General features: G+C 42.6%; 2 protein-coding genes across 3 annotated transcripts; both read left to right on the top strand.

Annotated features, from left to right (window-relative positions):
• Window positions 1–388: 388 nt before the first annotated feature.
• LOC133246521 (serine protease 1) lies at window positions 389–4820 on the top strand. Its single transcript, XM_061414960.1, has 5 exons — window positions 389–492; window positions 1898–2057; window positions 2965–3218; window positions 3905–4041; window positions 4576–4820. The coding sequence occupies exons 1-5, from the start codon at window positions 453–455 to the stop codon at window positions 4723–4725; spliced, it is 741 nt and encodes a 246-aa protein (XP_061270944.1). The 5' UTR covers window positions 389–452; the 3' UTR covers window positions 4726–4820.
• Window positions 4821–6434: 1614 nt separating this feature from the next.
• Window positions 6435–20279, top strand: LOC133246520 (serine protease 58-like). 2 transcript variants are annotated; one of them, XM_061414959.1, is made up of 6 exons: window positions 6435–6586; window positions 12781–12909; window positions 14632–14785; window positions 17325–17575; window positions 19477–19613; window positions 20007–20279. In XM_061414959.1, the coding sequence occupies exons 2-6, from the start codon at window positions 12870–12872 to the stop codon at window positions 20154–20156; spliced, it is 732 nt and encodes a 243-aa protein (XP_061270943.1). In that variant the 5' UTR covers window positions 6435–6586; window positions 12781–12869; the 3' UTR covers window positions 20157–20279. The 2 variants fall into 2 exon arrangements, with proteins under 2 accessions (XP_061270943.1, XP_061270942.1); XM_061414958.1 differs by lacking the exon at window positions 6435–6586 and having other exon boundaries at window positions 12560–12909.
• The last annotated feature ends 498 nt before the right edge of the window (window positions 20280–20777 follow it).

Raw genomic sequence — 20777 nt, 5'->3', positions numbered from 1 at the left:
TACCACAAGACAGATGATATAATTGTGAAACAGGCAATATTAATTAAACATCAAGGGTGTAGCTCTCAAGATAGTCCTCAGAGTAAAAGTTCACATTTGAGACAACCGAGGACCTAAATTTTTTGTCTGGGAATCAAGCCACCTGTAGCCCTGTTCTGTGATCTTTCTCCAACTTACTTTTTTATTTAGGGGAGCAGTGTCCACCAGGTGGACTCATTTCTTCCATTCCCATAACCTTCTGGAAAAGTGGACACAGGCGGATGTTTAAATTGGATGCTGAATTATCTTCAGTGTGGCATGGAATTGAATTCTAAATTTGGATTTGTGATTTTCCAGGGAAATCACATTCCTGGCACCTGTGGCCATGGATGTCAATGACAAACCTGGACATATAAATAGCTGTGGATGGAAACCCTGCAACCTAGTCCCTTGTCCAGAACTGGTGAGCAACCATGAAGACCTTCATCTTTCTGGCTCTCTTGGGAGCTGCTGGTGAGTCTTAACAAATAAGTGATCAGTAGGGGTCTATGACTTTTTTAAGGTTGTACTTTGTACTCTGGAAGCCAACAGTGAATGCCATATATAATCTCTGTACTCAAGAGGCTTAAGATGTTGAAATAACAGTGTATAGTACACATGTCTGTAGACAACTAAATCTCATTTGTTGGAGATTATGGAAAGTTGGGGTGATCAGTGTAGAAAGCATCAAGAGGAAGAATCTGCCCTGAATTTCAGGTATGGTCTATGAAGTGTGAAAAAGAAAAGATAGTCAACATTAAGGAAATGTTGTTTTGATCTTTAAAAGAATTTGTAGCTAACAATTGGAACAAATGATTACTCTTGAGCTCCTTGAGGCTGTGAATATCTCATCTGAGTCTCCTCTATACTAAAAAGCTTCTTATGAGGGAGCTTAACAGGCAAAGACACTCTATTTCTTATGAATAAAATCTTTGGGCTGGGTTTTACCACATCTTCACTAATGAAATTTTGGAGTAACACAAAGACTATTCAGTTTTTATACTATTCAATGTAATTGTATTCTTCAAACTTATTACAAAATTTCCTCAAATTTGATTATTATAAATGAATTCAGTAGGCCTACTTATATATCAAAAGTGTCTATCTCAAAGTTAGTTTAGAAAATATGAACAATGGGGCATATAGCATACAATCCCAGATATTTAGAGTTTTTAGGAACCATAGTAAGTCAGTGGTCCAAAATTTACAGTGCTGAATAAATTTAAAATGTTGGAAACATGACTGGGATGAGGAGAAAGATTGGAGAGAGAAACTTCATAATGTTCTATGAGATTATTTAGTGAATATTTTAGGTGAGAACCAAGAAGAAATTGGGGGAACAAAAGTACAAAACTCCTTATTCTTTTATAGGTCACAGCAACTCAGGTGGCATTTAAGAGTTTGCTTTCTGTTACCTCTTGTGGTGTTTATGCTACACTGAACTCTACAAATAAACACAACCATGGTGACTGCAAAGCTTTATTGAACATATACTTAAATGTCTCCTTAGCAAGGCTTTGTGTCAAAAATATTCTTTATATTCTCAGGTAGTGGGCTTCAAGGCGTTTATTGTGTAAGGAGTCTCTGATATGTGTGTGTGTATCACATATGTAAAAAAAAGAAATCAGTATATTGATCAAATGTAAAGCATGCATTAAACATTAATAGTTATAATAACATAAATATTTAGCATATGTGTCAAGTGTATGGAGCAATAAGATTTTGAAAATAGTAATGCTAAAATCACAGATTCTTGATTATGCCTGATAAGAAAATAGGACTTATTTTTTTTTTCTGGTTCATCTGCAAAACCTTGCTACTGAGTAGAAATTCCACAATGAATCAGTTCTATAAAGAGTTTCCAACTTTCCTCTGTCAGTTGCTTTCCCCGTGGACGATGATGACAAGATCGTGGGTGGCTACACCTGTGGGGCAAATACTGTCCCCTACCAAGTGTCCCTGAACTCTGGCTACCACTTCTGCGGGGGCTCCCTCATCAACAGCCAGTGGGTGGTGTCTGCGGCTCACTGCTACAAGTCGTAAGTAACCAATACTTACAGCACTCTTCTCCGAGGTCAGGGCATCCTCAACCATGCCAAAGACAATCATGGTGAACTACAGAGTCATGCTTAAGGGGGAGCATTCAGATACCAAGACCTCACTATCCCCCTACTCCAAGGCACTGTACGCTTTGAGGCACTTACCCACAAAAACATACCCTGAGAGTTCACTGATGTCTTTCCAAATGAGGGCCATAAAGACATAGGAAGAGAAATACTGAGTGATTAAATATACCTAGAGTACCGTAGGAGCTCTAATCATTATGACCCAACCAGGAGAAAAGTGGCATATGGAAGAAACAAAACAAAGGAGATTTCCAGTACAACCTGAAGATAATCACAGCTCATTATGTTCACTTAATACTGTCATATTTCTGAGGCCAGCCACATCTCTGTACAGTAATTGACAATTGCAACTAGATTAATCAACACCATGTCCCTTTTCATCTCCTCTATTGTTGGCATCATTTGGTTCCCATTCCCATACCTAATGAATACAGTACCTGCAATTCAGGGTGGATTCTTCCTCTTAACAGTTTGTACACTGATCACCCCTGCTCCCTGTAATCTTCTCCAACAAATCAGATTTAGTTATCTGCAGACATATGCAGTGCACACTGCTGTTTCAACATCTTAAGCCTCTTGGGTTGTGAGTCTGGCCTTGGACTGACACCTACCTAAGGAATCCTCTACCCTGAACCATACGTGGTAGCACTACCTTGAATGAACAATGACTTGTGGTGTGTGTGTGTGTGTGTGTGTGTGCGCGTGCGTGCATGCACACTGTAAGGGCCTTCCCTCTGTGCTTGTGCTCAAGACTGGGCTCCACGGGGAGGGGGAAGCCCTCACACTGCAGACTTAGAGAACTTGTCATCTTTTGATCCAGCGGAATCCAAGTGCGTCTGGGAGAAGACAACATTAATGTCGTTGAGGGCAATGAGCAATTCATCAGCGCATCCAAGAGCATCGTCCATCCCAGCTACAACTCAAACACCTTAAACAACGACATCATGCTGATTAAACTGAAATCAGCTGCCAGTCTCAACAGCCGAGTAGCCTCTATCTCTCTGCCAACATCCTGTGCCTCTGCTGGCACCCAGTGTCTCATCTCTGGCTGGGGCAACACCAAAAGCAGTGGCAGTAAGTCTCACGGGGAACACGGTCCCCAGGTCTGAGAATCCTAGAGGTGAAAACCACGTTCAGGGTCAGGTAGCCCTATGTCACTCAAGGCAGCGTTCCCAGAGGAGAGTGGGGTTCTGTGGAATCTTAGGATATTTAACTGAAATGTGTAGGCTCCGTCTGCTTGACAACACAGAAAGAAAGCACTATGCTAACATTGCCAGACATGCAGCTAAAATATGAATCGTGATTTGCAGAGAAGCAAAGAATGAGGAGGTACGTAGAACAGAGGCTGAGGTTGGAACTGCTCAAAGTACAGCCCTGCTTCAGAAATAAAGTCTCTAGGTTGAAGATATGTGGTCCTGACTCTAGTATTAGTTGTTGTGAAGTCACTCAGTCGTGTCCGACTCTTTGTGACCCCATGGACTGTAGCCCACCAGGCTCCTCCATCCATGGAATTTTCTAGGCAAGAGTACTGGAGGGGGTTGCCATTTCCTTCTCCAGATACTAGTATTAGGGAGAGGACAATTTGCTGACTAAAACCACTTGGAAGACCCTCCAGATAATGGTTGTTCTTCCAAAATAGAAGCTACTAGCAATTAGAGGGAAGGAATGGGAATATTGGGAAGATGGGGAGAGGTATTGAGAAAGACATTTCCCAGAATGTATGGGTAATCCTCTTCTCTTTTCAATCTCGTCCCCAACAGCCAGCTACCCTGATGTCCTGAAGTGTCTGAAGGCTCCCATCCTATCAGACAGCTCTTGCAAAAGTGCCTACCCAGGCCAGATCACCAGCAACATGTTCTGTGCGGGCTACCTGGAGGGCGGAAAGGACTCCTGCCAGGTGAGCTGCTTCGCACCCCTTGTCCATCAGCTCAGCCTCACATATCTCCACCGCATTTCCCAGTTCCTGAAACTCAGAACATTGAAACGCTGTCTCTGGGACTGATCATGAGGGCTCAGGATAGGCTGGGGAAAAATAACAAGTTTTCTTTTTGCTGTGTTAATGGTTAAGGTTCAGGGGAAAAGGTATACAGATCTTGTGCAAACAGTATATCCTGGTGCCCTTCTGAGGAAGGATATAGGAGCAGAGAACTTTGAAAGGAGCCTGGCTGGATGGGCAGCATCGAACTTCCCGTTCCTCATCTCCTCTTGGCCTCACAGACCTGCAGTTGAGGAAAAAGGGGAGAGAGAAGGAGGGAGGAGAAGAATAGGAGTACAGTGTGGAGAATGAGAGTTGATTTCCCTGGGAAAGAGTTGGGCTCATAGAGAATCAGCATTTGGAAACGTGGTCCCCGGGGAAAGGAGGAACGCCTTTGAGCCTTTCTCCCCTCTGGGCAGAGCTGTGGGTTGTAACTGGCTCTTCCTTCTCACCCAGGGTGACTCCGGTGGCCCTGTGGTCTGCAGTGGAAAGCTCCAGGGCATTGTCTCCTGGGGCTCTGGCTGCGCTCAGAAAAACAAGCCTGGTGTCTACACCAAGGTCTGCAACTACGTGAGCTGGATTAAGCAGACCATCGCCTCCAACTAAACAGCTTCATCTCTTCATGACCCTCTCTGCTAGCCAGCTTCACCTTCCTCCCATCCTGAACGCACTACTTAAATAAAATCATTTATAAAACCAAATATGTTCAAGTGAAATTGGTTGATTTTTACATACTTTCCCTTCAATCTGGCTGTTGAGAAGATGGTGGACATAGAGTTGAACTATTATATGAAGATGGAATTTGAAAGGTGATTTAGTCATTCATTCAGCCGCATCAAAATAAATTACTGCTCACTTACCATATGCAAGCCTCTGTGTGAATATTGAGGCTATAAAGATGGATAAGGTTATCAGTCTCTGCTACATCACATTGTTGCACAGATAATGACACTTAAATGCAAAACATTAAAACCAACTGCCCAGAATCACTGGACTAGCTATGAGGCTGAGATGAAGCCCCAGCTGTCTTTATTTGTTTTTGTATATTTATTTATTTTTAATTTGAGGATAATTGCTTTAAACATTGTGTTGTTTTCTTCCATATATCAACATGAATCAGCCATAGATATACATATGTCCCCTCCCTCTTGAACCTTCCTTCCCAGCTGTCTTTTTTCCCAAGGCTTTGCTATTGTCATGACTTCTTCTCTTCCTTCATTTCTTATCTACCTGAAACTCTGTGAGACTAGGTTAAGGGAAAGGCTAGATGGAGAATGTTTTAAAAAATAACAGATCCTATATTTTCCAAGGGTTCACCTACCTATTTCTTGTATTCTCCAAGATGTTCTTCTTTTCCATAAGCAATTTTATTGCTCCAGCAGGCATGATTCCTGCCAGCAATCTGTACCCTTCTCCCACACTAGACCACCCCCCAAAACTCCAGCCCAAAATATGTACCATTTTGAACTATAATGTTTTTAAAAGGTGAAAATGTAGATAAGTTTGTGGAAAATTGATCTATTACTCTGCAGTCATAAAAGTCTAGGCTTACAAGGGTGTTGTTCTCTGTTATTTTCAGGCTTATCCCAAGATGAAGCACAGGCAACTCCTTTAGCCCTTCAACACTGCTCCCTGGATCATTTAGAGAATGACTAGGAGTACAGGTCTCAACACATGATTCCTATGTGTATTTGATATGAATCAAGAAAAAAGGTGCATCCCACGTGGCGCTAGTGGTAAAGAATCTGCCTGCCAATGCAGGAGACATAAGAAATGTGTGTTGGATCCCTGGGTCAGGAAGATCCCCTGGAGGAGGGCATGGCAACCCACTCCAGTGCTCTTGCCTTGAGCATCTCATGGACAGAGGAGCTTGGGGGGCTATGGTCCCTAGGATTGCGAAGAGTTGGGCCAGCCAGAAGCAACTTGGCACACACACACAGGAAAAAAGATACAATATGGTGTAAACATAAAAGCATTGGAATAGGAAGAGGAGGTCTGAAAGGTAAAAATGTTTGTAATCCCCAGTAGGATCACATGATACGATGATGGATGGGTGTTATCTTAGTTGGTGCTCTATAATCAGAAAACCACAGATTGGGTGGCTTAAATAACAGACATTAATTACAGTGTTTGAGGCTGGAAAGTCCAAGATCAAGGTGACACAGGAGGGGGCCCAATTTCGGGCTTGTAGATAGCTGCCTTTTTGTATCCTCACATATATGACAGAGCTGACTCTGGTACTTTAATAGGGGTGAGTGGAATGCAGCCAATAGCACACAGCTGTTACCCTGTTACCAAGCAACCATTACTACCAGATCATTAGAAGGAGACCTTTCACCTGGTGGGTGGAAGTTGCCCTTGGCCAATGGTTGTCTGTGCTGTGGTCCTTCCAGAGGAGAGTGTGGTAAGGGGTAAGTGGAGACCTTCTCCTCGAGCCCCTCCAGGCCTTCCCACCTTGAGTGGGCAGGTAAGCTGGGTGGACTGGGGGGGGACAGACTGGGGGCTGTGTCCTGCAGAGTGCGGAACCCTCACTGCGGCCACCCCCTGGCTGGAAGAGTCTCTCTCCCATCACTTCCTCTGCAACCTAAAGGCTGGGGCTGTCTGCATGGGTCCATGGTACACACCCCACCCTGCAACTTTGGGTGGCCTGAGGAGCCCGAGGGCCAGCTGGGTCCTGGGCACCTGGCACACTCAGTAATGACAGCTGGGCAGGGTCTGGGGACCTGATCCCAAGGGAGCCAGGTGGGCTCTGTCTCATCAGCTGAGCCTGGGCACTAGTGGGGAGATGCAGATTGGATGCTGGTTGAACACTCCAGGTAACCGACCTGGACAGACACCCCTTTTTCTTAGCCAGGGCCTGGACCTTGGCAGGCAAAAGTAGAGCCTTGAGACCTTGCCCTTTCTTGTCAGAACAGAGAATAACATTTGTTTTGGTGGAGATTTACAGCAATGTGGTGACTGACCATGATCCTACCTTAAGAACAAAGGCTCTGACACAAGATGTTTATACTAACCACACCCCATCCCTCACCTTTCTTATAAAAGGGCTTTGCTGACAGCTTTCAGGGAGCTTGGGGTTTAAGCCAAACTCCCTGTTTAAGCCACCTGTTTCCTTGCATGGCCCTGCAATAAACTTTTCTCTTCTCCATACTCCAATGTCTTGATATTGTTCGGCTTCATTGTGTGTTGGGCATAGGGACTTGTGTCCGGTGACAGTATCGCCTTCTTGTAAGACCACTAATTCCATCATGGGGGCTCCACCTTTATGACCTCATCTAAGCCTTCCTTCCCTCTTAGAGAGATGGGAATACCAATCCACCTTTTCTGTCTCCTGAGAAATCTGTATGCAGGTCAAGAAGCAACAATTATAACCAGACATGGAATATGGACTGGTGCAAAATTGGGAAAAAAGCACATCAAGTCTGTATATTGTCACCCTGCTTATTTAACTTATATGCAGAGTACATCATGCAAAATGCCCGGCTGCATGAAGCACAAGCTGAAATCAAGATTTCCGGGAGAAATATCAACAACCTCAGATATGCAGATGGCACCACCCTAATGGCAGAAAGTGAAGAGGAACTGAAGAGTCTCTTGATGAAGGTGAAAGAGGAGAGTGAAATAGCTGGCCTAAACCAAAACATTCAAAACCTAAGATCATGGCATCTGGTCCCATCACTTCATGGCAAATAAATGGGGAAACAATGGAAACAGTGATAGACTTTATTTTCCCAGGCTTCAAAATCACCGTGGACAGTGACTGGAGCCATGAAATTAAAGGATGCTTGCTCCTTAGAAGAAAAGCAGTGACAAACCTAGACAGCATATTAAAAAGCAGAGACATTACTTTGCCTACAAAGGTCCCTATGGTCAAAGCTATGGTTTTTCCAGTAGTCAGGCACAGATGTGAGAGCTAGATGATAAAATAGGCTGAGTGCCAAAGAATTAATGCTTTTGAGCTGTGGTGCTGGAGAAGACACTTGAGAGTCCCTTGGACAGCAAGGACATCAAACCAGTCAGTCCTATAGGAAATCAACCCTGAAAATTCATTGGAAGGACGGATGTTAAAGCTGAAACTCCAATACTTTGGCCACCTGATGTGAAGAGCCAACTCATTGGAAAAGACCCCGATGCTGGGAAAGATCGAAGGCAGGGAGAGAAGGGGGCGACAGAGGATGAGATGGTTGGATGGCATCACTGACTCAATGCACATGAGTCTGAGCAAACTCCAGGAGATGCTGATGGACAGGGAAGCTTGGCGTGCTGCAGTCCGTGGGGTTGCAAAGAGTCAGACAGGACTGAGCGACTGAACAGCAACAAAGCCAAAGGCTCTACCTTCTCATAACATCTCCTTTGGTGTTAGACTTTGAATATTTGCATTTTAGTGGTGAGGAATACAAATATGCAGTCCATAACAGGTATCTTAGAAGAGGAAGCTATGGCAAGATGTATATTACTTCTACCAATTTTCTACGCCTTTGTATACCTCTGGACGGCACATTTGTAACAAGCAGTCCTGAGGTCTTAATATTGCTTTATCATGCCACTAGGATGGAGCCCAAATTCCTTAGCCTTGAGTTCAAGGCTCTTAAATGTTCAGTTATAATTAATCTGCCCTGTGTGTTTCCTTAGTTTTATTGAATTGACTTTATGTTTACTTATGGCCTAAAATAATTTCACACGTAACTTTTTTTTTAATGCTACCTTATGTCTATCTTATCTAAAGATCTCAGGCTTCCCTACAGAAACAAATGAATTTCAAGATTTTCTTGTTCCCTGTGAAATGTCTTTTTATCCTACCCATAACCACCACCAGTATACACCTGTTCACCTAATCACCTCAGCCCCCTTGCCTGTATCTAGGGAGAAAGCAGCTTTTTCCCCAGGAGTCCCTGTCAAATGTCGTAGGTGTCTCCTTAACTGAATTTGGTCACTTGCACATAATTGAGCCAATCACTGAAGGAGATTATGCTGTTGAAACTTATAATCAAGTTACATGGCACACCATCCAAGCAAGGAGTAGACTTTTCATTTTTCAATAAACATGGTCTACTTGGTATATGTTTGGTTAGGGCCTCCTGATGAAAGAGAAAGAGGAGAGTGGAAAAGTTGGCTTAAAGCTCAACATTCAGAAAACTAAGATCATGGCATCTGGTCCCATCACTTCATGGCAAATCGATGGGGAAACAGTGTCAGACTTTATTTTTTGGGCTCCAAAATCACTGCAGATGGTCACAGCAGCTATTAAATTGAAAGATGCTTGCTCCTTAGAAGAAAAGTTATGACCAACCTAGACAGCATATTTAAAAGCAGAGACATTACTTTGCCAACAAAGATCTGTCTAGTCAAAGCTATGGTTTTTCCGGTAGTCGTGTATGGATGTGAGAGTAGGACTATAAACTCAATGGACATGAGTGTGAGTAAACTCCAGAAACTGGCAACGGACAGAGAAGCCTGATGTCCTGCAGTCCATGGGGTCGCAAAGTGTCAGACATGACTGAGCAACTGAACTGAACTGAGTAATTCTAAGGTTAGCTATCAAAAAAGTGGCGGAGTGAATGTTGAGGCAGCCACAATCCCCGCCAGAGTAACCACGGATGCTTATTGATGTACTTTTCTACATAACCCTGAAAATCTGGAAATAACTTAAACACTCATTAATAGAAGATTGATTAAATAAACCTGGCATGTTGTACAGTGGAGACAATATATCTATTCATTTATCCAACCACTTACTAAACTTATTGAGGGTCTATGACATGCCTAACAATGTATTATCCACTAAAGATACATACAGCAGGGAACAAAACAGTTAAAACCCTGCCTTCACGGGTATTCATTCTCACTGGGGAAACAATAAATAGAGACTACAGAATATAATGCTAATCAATGCAAATGCCACAGGGAAGGAAAACGGGATCAAAGAATGGACAGATGGAAAACAAAAGTCTGCTTTCAAAGTGTAATTAAAAAAAAAAAAACCATCAAAAGGCCTATGAAAGCATACTACAATTTAAAATAAAAATCCATATTGTAGGGTCAGAAAAGGTATCTCTCACCTGACTATGTTTACAACACACAGATACCTAATTCACGATTCAATAAAATCCAGAAAGACATGATATTTCATAGCAAAAATAAGGCAATGCACAACAACAAAGAGGTAACCGTCTGAGATTAGGAAAAGTTTTTTTGCTTGCTGTGTCTCATTACAGTAACAGATACATTTATTCTACTTATCACTTGCTCTGAAAACTAAGTTGGCTCTCAACTGCCAGCTTCATGGTTAGGACCTTCAATAGCGCTGTAAAAGTAATCTTTGCTCTTGAAAGTTTAGCTTCTTAATGTAAATGTATTTCATATGGGATAAAAGCAGGGTAAAAGTAAATTCACTCCAAATTGGCACATTCCATAATCTACTGGTTTTCCCATTAACAAGCAAAGAATTTCAAGGGATACTCAAGATGAATTTATCTAAGAATATTTGTTTTAATAAAGTAAATAGAAGCCTCTTTTCCCCTAGAAGTTTAATTCTTTATTTAAATGAAAATGATTGTAATTATTTTATTTTATGGCAAGTAACTTTAGTTTCAAAATCAAATTTTAAAAGACTTTAAAAATACATAAGATATTTACTATCTTGGTTATGATTTTAGTCTTCTCTTTAAAAGTCAAGAAAGAATGTCTACCTTGTTGAAAAAAATGCAAATACAAAAGTATTTAGTCTCAAAAATACTCATTTAGTCTTAAAAATACTCATTTATTAAAAGTCTAATCACTTTTTAAAATTTATACTCCATCTAAGCTGTGGAAACTTTCTAAACATATTTTTATCATATGATCCAGTGATCACACTCCTTGCTATTCACTCAAAGGAGTTGAAAATGTGTCCCCACACAAAAACCTGCCCATGGATGTATATAGCAGCTTAATTTATAACCACTAAAGCTTGGGAGCAACCAAGATGCCCATCCTATGATGTACGTACTAATATTCCTCCATTTTATAGATTAGAATACTGAGGCTTAAAGAGGCTGGATGCTTTTATCATGACAAGATAGCTAAAAAGTCCTAAAGCCAGGAATTGAAGCCTGAACTAACTCCTGAGTCTATGCTCTTCACTACTATTAATACATATGGAAATTTTACAAAGCTTTAAGGACTTAACAGCAATATTTGGACATAAAGAGCAAAAGGTGTCCCCAGAAAAATATGGGGATCCTAAGGTTATTATTATTTAACAAGTGTTTATATAGCCTTACTATTTACCATTAGAACTCACTGTTCTAAGCACTTTATAAATAGAAAATCTGAACAGGCCAATAACGAGTAAAGACATCAAGTCAGTAATCAAAACCTCTCAACACAGAAAACAAGACAGGACCAGAGAGCTTCACTGGAGAATTCTACCAAACATTCAGATAATGAACACCAACCCTTTTCAAACTCCTCCAAAAACTGAAGAAGAGAGAACACTTCCAAACTCATTCTAACAAGGCCAGCACTATCCTGACACCCAAGCCAAAACAACACAAGAAAACTATAGACCAATATCCATGATTGAACCCGTTATTAGTTATATATTTCTGGATGGGCAGTCAGAAAGTTAAGGCTAACTTATAAAAAGGAATGGGATAACATGAAAAAGAGTAGCAAGTGTCCAACACAAAAACTGAACAGGTAAGGACATTTATTTTATTCAGATTATTGTAATAAGAGGTATTTGAAGATCAGATTGTCTCGGCAGAATGATTTTACCTTAAGACTTTTGTAGGGAGATATATACAAGTCACAGCTGGAGAGGTGAACAGTTGAGGTTGTATTACAATCAGGGAATTCTCAGTCAGCTGAACAGGAAGTGTTTATCTCTAGTCGTAGTTAGATTTGTTGTGGGGTGGGGGTAACAGTTGCAAGCTCAGCTAATCATTGATGAGAGACAGACTGGGGAATTGGAGGGTCCATGTCTGGCTATGTCAGTGGGTTCAGGTGAAAAAGGGGAAAGGCCTGTGATTGACGTTGTCACAGGTCAACAAAGAAGTCATCCAAAGTCCTATGGGAGCCCTGAGAAAGAGTGGGCAGAGTCTCTTCAAACTAACGTGGGGAAGGGTCATTCTTTGTGGTAAGCCAAAACTTTTTCACCTACCACTGTTTTCTGGGAGCACAGGACTCAGATACAATTCAACACATCAGAGGAAATCTGGAGACTCAGTTTCAAGTCCCAACTTTGCTGCTAACTTCCATGGGGACCACAGCATCCTCGTCACTGAAACGGGAAGGGGAGGATGCCTTGTTAACTTTATTTCATACCCCAATGTTTGAGGAGTCTCTGAGAAGAGAAGAGGGACTCTTGGGGAAACGGAGATGACAAGTGAGGGCAGGGAATAAGGTTCACAGTCACAAAGGGAGGAGGGGACAACAGAGAATGACTATGTCACAGAAAGGGGAGGGGAATGTCAGCAGGTACATCATGACTCCTGAGACCTTTAGGGTCAGAGAAGAGGCACCAGGGGCTGCACTTGTCTGCCCCTTCCTCTTTCACCCACATCAGAGCCAGCTCCCAGCTGTGCCTTTTCTAACTGGATTTTGATAAGGGCTAGTTTGAAGATTGTTCTAGCATCCTTGCTCCTTCCATACCCCCACAAAGTAATATTTCTCCCTCAGTTGTTCTTGCCGAGGCTATTTGGACTAAAGATTGAGACAGCCGAGAGCCTGATCTGACTTGTCTGCTGCTGGCGAGATCCCAGACTGTCATGAAGTGCTGTGTCTTCTTCATGCTCATGAGCATGGCTGGTGAGTCTAGGTCTTGTTGCTGCTTAGGGAGTGATGTGGTGATGTGCAGGAGGATGGGGCTTCCCAGGAGGTGTTAGTGGTAAAGAACTCACCTGCTAATGCAGGAGACATAACAGACGTGGGTTCGAACCCTGGGTTGGGAAGATCCTCTGGAGGAGGGCACTGCAACCCACTCCAGTATTCTTGCCTGGAGAATCCCATGGACAGAGGAGCCTGGTGGGCTATGGTTCATAGGGTCTCAAAGAGTCGGACACGACTGAAGCAACTGAGCATGCATGCATGCACATGGATCAGAGAGGGAAGTAGCTGGCCAAAACTGAAGAGAGAGGAGGTGGTGGGCATTTCCTTCAATTAACTGTTAATGGAAGTGAAAGGTACCACTCTTGATGCATGGCTCACCCCATCAACGGTCTCTCTAAGCTTCTTCTGCACCTGTGAGCAAGTTAACATGTGTCTTTATAAGTGCCCTGCACTGTCCCAGGACTCCTGGACAGGGAGCAGAAAAGTACATCTTCCCTTTCTCTGGGCAGATGGACTCTGGAGAAGTAAGTGCAGGTTGGGAAGAGGGGTGAGTCAGGGGCTGTGAGAGCCTCAGGTCCCTCCCCCAAGCTCTTCCACTCCTTTCAGCACCAAAGTCAGGTAGGATTTAACTTTTTACTTTCATTCCTGGCAAAAGTGAATTTAGAATACTATTTTTTAAGTAGTAATTCTTTTTTACATTTTTATTACACACAGCACTGCCAATCAGGGTTTATGATCAGCCTCAGATACGCCTTTGCGTTAGTTTCACAGAACTTCAGTATACCTCCAACTCAAGCAAAGACACGTGTCAGTTTTCTTAGTGTGTAGAGCTTGGGTCGGAGAAGGCAATGGCGACCCACTCCAGTGCTCTTGCCTGGAAAATCCCATGGACAGAGGAGCCTGGTAGGCTTCAGTCGGTGGGGTTGCTGAGTCGGACACGATTGAGCGACTTCACTTTCCCTTTTCACTTTCATGCACTGGAGAAGGAAATGGCAACCCACTCCAGTGTTCTTGCCTGGAGAATCCCAGGAACGGGGGAGCCTGGTGGGCTGCCGTCTATGGGGTCACGCAGAGTCGGACAGGACTGAAGCGACTTAGCAGTAGCAGCAGCAGTAGAGCTTGGGTGACATGCATGATTTCCCTTAGAAAAATGGGACAGATGAACCTATTTGCAGGGCAGGCATAGAAAGGCAAACACAGAAAAAGGAACTGTGGACACTACAGGAAGGAGAGGGTGGGACGAATTGAGAGTGCAGCATTGGCATACACGCACTGCCATGTGTGAATATTAATAGACGGCTGGTGGGAAGCCGCTGTATAGCATAGGGAGCTCAGCTCAGGGCTCTGCGATGACCTGGAGGGGCAGGATGGAGGTGGGGGGGAGGGAAGATCGAAAGGGAAGGGACGTATGTACTCCTATAGCTGCTTCGAGTTGTTGTACAGCAGAAACTAACACAACACTGTAAGGCAATTATCCTTCAATTAAAATAAAACAGGAAAAAATGGCAACCCACTCCAGTACTCTTGCCTGGAAAATCCCGTGCATGGAGGAGCCTGGTAGGCTGCAGTCCATGAGACGCTACTGAGTGACTTAGCAACAGAAGACTATTTTAGTTTGAAAACCTTAGGGTGGGAAAAACTATCCTGGCCAACTCTCACCTCTTGCCCTATCTCTCTACCTGTGACCCACTGATTCTTTAGGAGTCATTCTGGCAGCAGATTCTAACACTGAGAAGAGGAATGAAGTAGATTTTACTATTCCTTATATGGTCTACCTGCAGTCCTTCCCAGAACCCTGTGTGGGGACACTCATTCACCCACAGTGGGTACTGACCGCTGCTCACTGCCCCTCTCCGTAAGTATTTCTCTGCTCTTGGGAGCCAGGGGGGATCTATTTAAACAAAAGCAGGTCTCATGACAGTATGGAGATTCCTTAAAAAACTAGGAATAAAACTACAATATGACTCAGCAATCCCACTGCTAAAACATACCCCGAGGAAACCAAAATTAAAAACACACATGTACCCAAATGTTCCTTGCAGCATTATTTATAATAGCTAGGACATAGAAGCAACCTAGATGTCCATCAACAGATGAATGAAGAAGCTGTGGTACATATATACAATGGAATATGACTTAGCCTTAAAAAGGAACATGTTTGAGTCAATTCTAATGAGGTGGATGAACCTAGAGCCTATTACACAGAGTAAAGGAAGTCAGAAAGAGAAAAGCAAATACCATATATAAATGGATGTTTATTGGATCTAGAAAGACAGTACTGATGAAACTATTTGCAGGGCAGCTATGGAGAGGCAGACATAGAGAACAGATTTATGGACACAGGGGTGAGGGGAGGAAGGAGAGTGTGAGACAAATACAGAGAGTAACATCGAAGCATATACACTACCATATGTAAGATAGATAACAGATGGGAATTTGTTATATGGCTCAGGGACCTCAACCCAGTTGAGTTTGGATGAGACATGGGAAATGGGAGGAAGGTTCAAGAAGGAGGGGACATAGGTATACCTATGGTTGATTCATGTTGATGTATGGCAGAAACCAACACAGTATTAGTAAAACAATTATCCTTCACTTAAAAATAAATAAATAAATTTTAAAAGCAGGTCTTGTGAGGCATCCTAGCAAGTTCTAACAGCATCCCAGGGAATCAGAAGACCCAGGAGGAGAGAGAGTCATCTTCCCAGTGGGGAAAAAGATACACATTTGGGCAGGTTAGGAGGAGATGAAGAGGAAGATGTCAGAAGTCTCTTTCTCATGGAAAATAAATAATAGACATCCATCCAACCTACTTGAGGGCTTCCCTGGTGGCTCAGATGGTAAAGAATCTGCCTGCAATGCAGGAGACCTGGGTTCGATCCCTGGGTTGGGAAGATCTCCTGGAGAAGGGAATGGCTACCCACTCCAGTATTCTGGCCTGAAGAATTCCATGGACAGAGGAGCCTGGCAGGCTACAGTCCATGGGGTCGCAAAGAGTTGGACACAACTGAATGACTAACACTTTCAACTTTCATCCAACATACTTCTGGAACTTTTACCATATTCCAGGGACTGCTTAATGAACTGAAAAAGCAGCAAGGGAGCAAGATGGTAATTAGTCTTCCCTCATGGAGCTCACATTCTGGTAGAGGAAATATGTCAAAGCAAATAAAAGTTCCAAAATAAAACATTGAAAGGAGTACCAAGCTGCAAAATACAGGAATAAAACAAGATACCTACTTTAGTTAGGGTGATCATATCAGGTCTGTTTGAAGAGATGAGACCTACATGAAGAGGAGGATGCAACCAGGTTGAATTAATTCTGGGGGAAATTCCAGACAGAGGGAAGAGCGTACAGAGAATCTCATGAGTAGGAGTGGGTGTTCACAGGCTGAGGTTGAAGTGTTAGGCAGAAGCCATGTGATACAGGTAAGAGAAGAAGAATGAAGAAGCTCTGCATGAGATGATGCTGTCCTTTACAAACCTGTATCTCTGTTGTGTGTGACAAAGTGTTAGATAATTGGAACCTAGTCACAGTTTCAGGAATGTACAAGGGTCACTTCTAACTCAGAGTTTTCAGCCATCTGGTTGTTCAAGACAGTTCATTCAAACACAGATCTAACCCCTGCTTTGTGTCAGTGAGAAATACAAAGGAAATATAGGCAGGAAATATAGTCCATCCACTCCAAGAACTGGCATTGGAAAATTGGATTTTCTTCTCTCAGCCAGACCTAATGCACAAACTGTCTTTTGGCAGGCAGTGGCTCCTGTGTCTGTTACATGACCAGACTCCTGGCAATAGAAGGGGGTGGGTTTGAATTTGTCCAGGAAATATCATAAAAAGTGGTCAGTGGGAGTCCTGTTAGACTGCTAAGAGTCTTTTGAATCTATAATCAATGTAGGCAGATTGCAATAAATACAAAGATATGGGCCCAAAAGGAGCTGGAAAGGGCCTAGAACTGTCCAGAAACAGCAGGTACAATATACTTGCTCCAGAGTTGTTTCAGACAGTGGAGGGCAGGCAAAGACCTCTGGAATAATGGATTCTGGTGCCATATCTGTTACCTATTCATTCAGATTATCCAGGTTGTCATTGTGATCATTAATATCATCAACGACAACAACTAGATTCCACTGAGTACGTTCTAGGTGACAGATACCATGCCAGATTTTATGTATCTACATTGACTCTAATACAACAATCCTATCAACTATTGTTACTACTATTTTACAGGCCAAGGCAGGTCACTTGGGTTCTCAGGTCTAAGAAATAAAATGAAGATGATTAGATGATTAAAGAAAGTCACCTATGACACTTCTTGTGGTTCTGACATTCTGTAAACCCCTGTTTTTTGTTTTTTTTTTTAATCTCCCTGCCTTCTTTCCTTCCATAGTGTTAAAATCCGATTGGGAATTTATCAACCCAACATCAAAAATAAGCACGAGCAGACCCAGAGTTACTCAATGACTGTGCCCTACCCTGACTTCAACTCAGAATATCTGAGCAATGACCTGATGATGATAAAACTGTCTGAGGCTGCTAAAGTCACCACCCAAGTGGGAACCATAGCCATAGCTATGGAACCCTTATCACTTAATGAATCCTGCTTTATCCCAACCTGGACCTGGAGTAAATACAAAAACCGTAAGTGTTTGACTCTGTGTTCTTCATCCTGAGAAGGTTTTGGTGCTGGGGAAAATGAGGAGGGATATACCTGAAGCGCTTCTCAGGTGCGGCTCAGTGGTAAAGAATCTGCCTGCAGTGCAGGAGATGCAAGAGACGAGGGTTCAATCCGTGGGTTGGGAAGATCCCTTGGAGGAGAGCATGACAATCCATTCCAGTATTCTTACCTGGAGAATCCCATGAACAGAGGAGCCTGGCAGGTTCATGGGGGTCACAGAGCCGCACATGACTGAGCATACAGCACACACATACATGAAGGATGCAGCTTATACTACCTTATACCACCATTATCCTCCCTTTCATTAACAGAGGATACTGGAACCACCACTTGATATCTGAAATGATAAAGCTGAACTTATTGCTTATTATAGAAGAGCAATGCTGAGCAGACACCATCTCAGTGAGCAGTACAGAGCACTAAGCAGTGCTTATACGGGGTTTGTGGGAAGCTTTCCGTTGAGAGTTTGGAGGACTTTCAGAGGCTGAAGAGAGTTGATGTCATCTGTGGAGGCTTGATTACCTGGGTGAGAGTGTTGTTGATTGGTTGGCACTCTGCTATCTATTGGAGGAGTCTAACATGCTGACGTTAAAGACTGACACTGATTGGCTTGTTAAAGCCTACTCACTAAGGCAAGCTGTGGCTAGTAATCAGGTTTAAACCTTTCTCCTGTGGTTACAGAACAATTCATATGTTCTATAAAAACAAATAAAAAGCAGGATGCTGTTTTGGTCTCTCAGTCTGTTTTGGGAAGGTAACTTTTGTATTCTCAGTGCCAATGAAATTTGGCAACTTCACTTCAATTTAGAAGCAACATTCTAGAGAATCTAAGTGAATATATTTTCTGAACAAATTGAAGCTTTTAAATCTTATTCAAAGTAACTACTTCACATTTTACAAAGTAATTTATGACACACCACTTGAAAACAAAATAAAACTACAAAAAGTTTCATCACATAGGCTCTGCATGTCATGTCAGAATCACAGTGACAAATCAATTCCATAAGCTCTCTAGGGCCAGCCTCCCAATATCTATTAAGAATTCACTATTTCAAGTAAGTAGGTTACTTTCACCTAACTTGTTCTAAGTATTTCAATTAGATTTCCAAAAAAGTTAAAACTGAACATAACTCTTCTCATCATTTTCTGACCTGACACTTCCTGGTCTGATTTGATTTAAAACATTAGATTGGAAATGTATCTAAAATATTCTGCTTTATAAGTAATGCTAGGTTTAACTTGAGAGATCTCTAGTTGATTTTTTGCTTCCTTTCTCCTTATTACTCTCCACCAGATATTAAAATTATATAATGTGTTGGTTAGACTCCTTACATCCTGAGGTTAACAGTATAGTAACAACTGCAATAAGTAAGATGAGCAATGTTACTTCTTAGGGGAAATTATATATGTATATTTATACATATACATACATACTTATAAATAATCCACTTATAAATGATCTCACTATAAAAAATGCAGTTTAAAACACATTAAAAATCATTTTCTCCCTTTATGATTAAATGTAAAGATGATGAAATAGATCCCCAAAAGGAAGGTTTCTTATGGACAACAGCTTTCTGTCTCTCTCTCCTCACAAGCATTCATAATTTTCCTGTGGGTTTTTTAAGCTTTCCAAGTTATGTGCAGTACAGATAGAATTGTAGATCTGATGATATCTGATGTAAGGCTCATGTAACGCTTTGAATCCACTGCTCAGACACAGAGATACTGAACAAGGGGCTCTAAGAAGGATGGAATGTCTGATACCTACTATAAATACATACAATGTATTCACAGAGCAGAGGCTGATCACAAGAGTATATGTGATAAGGAGAGTCACCCTGGACTTCTCTCTTTCCCGCAGTTAGTGACCCTGACATACTGACTTGGATAAACCAATATACTCGTCCCTACGATGAGTGCCAGAACATGCAAGACGAAAGAATGGCAGCAAACGTTCTGTGTGTGGGGCAGCCTCTAAAGACCCTGTCTGATGCTAAGGTATCTCTGCTACCGCCAGACAAGCGCAGAGCAAGGGGCCCTCGGGGAAAGGTGCCCGTAGGAGACCAAACGGGATCCAAGCAGAAGGCCTGCGGTCTGCCTCTGCCTCCTCAGTCTGTGGATTGCTCATCCAGTCCCCTGCCTTCCTTTAGAGTGGGAGAGAGGCCGGGGAGAGTCACTTGTCCTTTCTCCTCCTACTTGTACTCAGGTTGGTCAAATTCAAGCCTAGAGAGGTGAGACCTGCATGGATGTGAAGAGAGGGTTCTCCCCTCTCAAGAAAATGATTCCAGTCTGGTAGAAGCTTCTGCTATCACAATGTGCCACTTCTTAGAATAAATCCTTGTTAGATGAGGAACAAAGCAACGCTGACCCCCTGTTCCCTCTCTCTGGCAGGAAGTCTCAGCAGCTCCGGCCATCTGCGGTGGGAGGGTGCATGGAATCTTGAGTTGGGCAAAAGGAAGTGTCACCCTTGGAAATGAAGGATTCTTCACAGAAATCAGTTCTTATTCAAGATGGATCATGAGCATCATTGAAAGCTACTGAGGCGTCTCTGGTCCTCCATCCCCTCAGTGCAGTATCTTCATGATTTCCACCCTGGATCTACAACCCTTTTTATTATGTTTCTTGTTCTTGACCAGAATTTATTAAAAAGAAATGACGCTAAAACGCTGTGGCACTAAAAACTTATTTCTTTATCATATAAACTGTAAACATGATGAGAAATCTAACAACTTTCCCAACCATTTGTTCATTCAAAAATTGTTGAAATGTCTGCTGTTTGGTAGGTACTGCATATGCCTGGGGCTTTCAGGTGGCTTAGTGGCGAAGAATCCACCTGCAATGGAGGAGGCACAGGAGATGCGGGTTCAGTCCCTGAGTGGGGAAGATCCCTTGGAGGAGGAAATGGCTACCCATTCCAGTATTCTTGCTGGGATAATCCTATGGACAGAGGAGCTTGGAGGACTACAGTCCATGGGATCATAAAGAGTTGGACATCATTGAGCAACTGAGCATGCCTGCATGCACATATGCTAGGGGTACAAGACTAGATATAATGCAGACTTTGCCATCAATTAGCCAGTTCTATTACCTGGTGATAATTACTACAGTGGAGATGAGCAATAAGTTCCATGAGAATATAGGAAAAAATCAGGGTGTCAGAGG

The sequence above is a fragment of the Bos javanicus genome, chromosome 4 (genome assembly GCF_032452875.1).
Source record: "Bos javanicus breed banteng chromosome 4, ARS-OSU_banteng_1.0, whole genome shotgun sequence".
NCBI lineage: Eukaryota > Metazoa > Chordata > Mammalia > Artiodactyla > Bovidae > Bos > Bos javanicus.
This window is presented reverse-complemented; position numbering and strand designations above follow the sequence as displayed.

Bases quoted from the DNA above. Each gene is read 5' to 3' on its own strand.
- LOC133246520 (XM_061414959.1), top strand. From the start codon at position 12,870: ATGAAGTGCTGTGTCTTCTTCATGCTCATGAGCATGGCTG. The intron at 12,910-14,631 runs GTGAGTCTAGGT...CTGATTCTTTAG, and splicing joins CATGCTCATGAGCATGGCTG to GAGTCATTCTGGCAGCAGAT. The intron at 14,786-17,324 runs GTAAGTATTTCT...TTCCTTCCATAG, and splicing joins GCTGCTCACTGCCCCTCTCC to TGTTAAAATCCGATTGGGAA.
- LOC133246521 (XM_061414960.1), top strand. From the start codon at position 453: ATGAAGACCTTCATCTTTCTGGCTCTCTTGGGAGCTGCTG. The intron at 2,058-2,964 runs GTAAGTAACCAA...CTTTTGATCCAG, and splicing joins GCGGCTCACTGCTACAAGTC to CGGAATCCAAGTGCGTCTGG. The intron at 4,042-4,575 runs GTGAGCTGCTTC...CTTCTCACCCAG, and splicing joins GCGGAAAGGACTCCTGCCAG to GGTGACTCCGGTGGCCCTGT.